We start from the raw sequence: 576 nt of genomic DNA, 5'->3' as shown, positions 1-576 counted from the left end.
CGGGGACCCGGGCCCGCGCCGCTGAGCCCCTTGCCCCGCAGGGGGGGGGCCGCCCGCCCGCCGGCCGGCCGCTCGTCCCCTCCCTCCCCACCACCCCCAGAATCTTCCCCTCACATAGAAGCAGCTGCCGCCATTTTGAACCCGTCAGACTCTCACATACACACAGACTCGGCCGCCATACTGCGCCTGCGCTGCGTAACCTTCCCTCGCCGACCCCCTCCCAACAGGCAAGGCCCTGCCGTGCGCAGGCGTGTTTCCCCCCACCCAGTCACAGACCCTTTCTAACGACGCACGCGCAGAAGCCGAGGCCATTTTAGCGTGAGGCACCGTTGACGCATGCGCACTTACTTGGTCAACTTTCGGCTTAGACCCTAGTTTTTCGTAGAACGGCACTTCCCGTTCGCCCGGTCTCTGGGACGAGCCACTGCCGCTCCGGACGCATGCGCAGTGGTCGCAGGGCGACAGGGCCGCCGGCTGCCGTGCTCGTGGGTTTAGACGGGGCTTCGGGCTACTGACCCCATTAGAGCACCTGATCCGGAGGGGGGGGGGGGCCCGGTCGAAAATAGACCCCCTTCC

At 67.0% G+C, this 576-nt stretch overlaps 1 protein-coding gene across 1 annotated transcript in view; it reads right to left on the bottom strand.

Annotated features, from left to right (window-relative positions):
• Nucleotides 1–189, bottom strand: part of KDM2A (lysine (K)-specific demethylase 2A) — a 120,608-nt gene extending 120,419 nt beyond the window's left edge. The window contains exon 1 of the mRNA XM_015409682.1: nucleotides 115–189. Within this exon, the coding sequence (XP_015265168.1) occupies nucleotides 115–134 (20 nt within the window). The 5' untranslated portion in view covers nucleotides 135–189. The remainder of the gene's footprint in view (nucleotides 1–114) is intronic.
• Nucleotides 190–576: the final 387 nt, after the last annotated feature.

Source organism: Gekko japonicus, unplaced genomic scaffold (genome assembly GCF_001447785.1).
Source record: "Gekko japonicus isolate JY-2015 unplaced genomic scaffold, Gekko_japonicus_V1.1 scaffold3120, whole genome shotgun sequence".
NCBI lineage: Eukaryota > Metazoa > Chordata > Lepidosauria > Squamata > Gekkonidae > Gekko > Gekko japonicus.
This window is presented reverse-complemented; position numbering and strand designations above follow the sequence as displayed.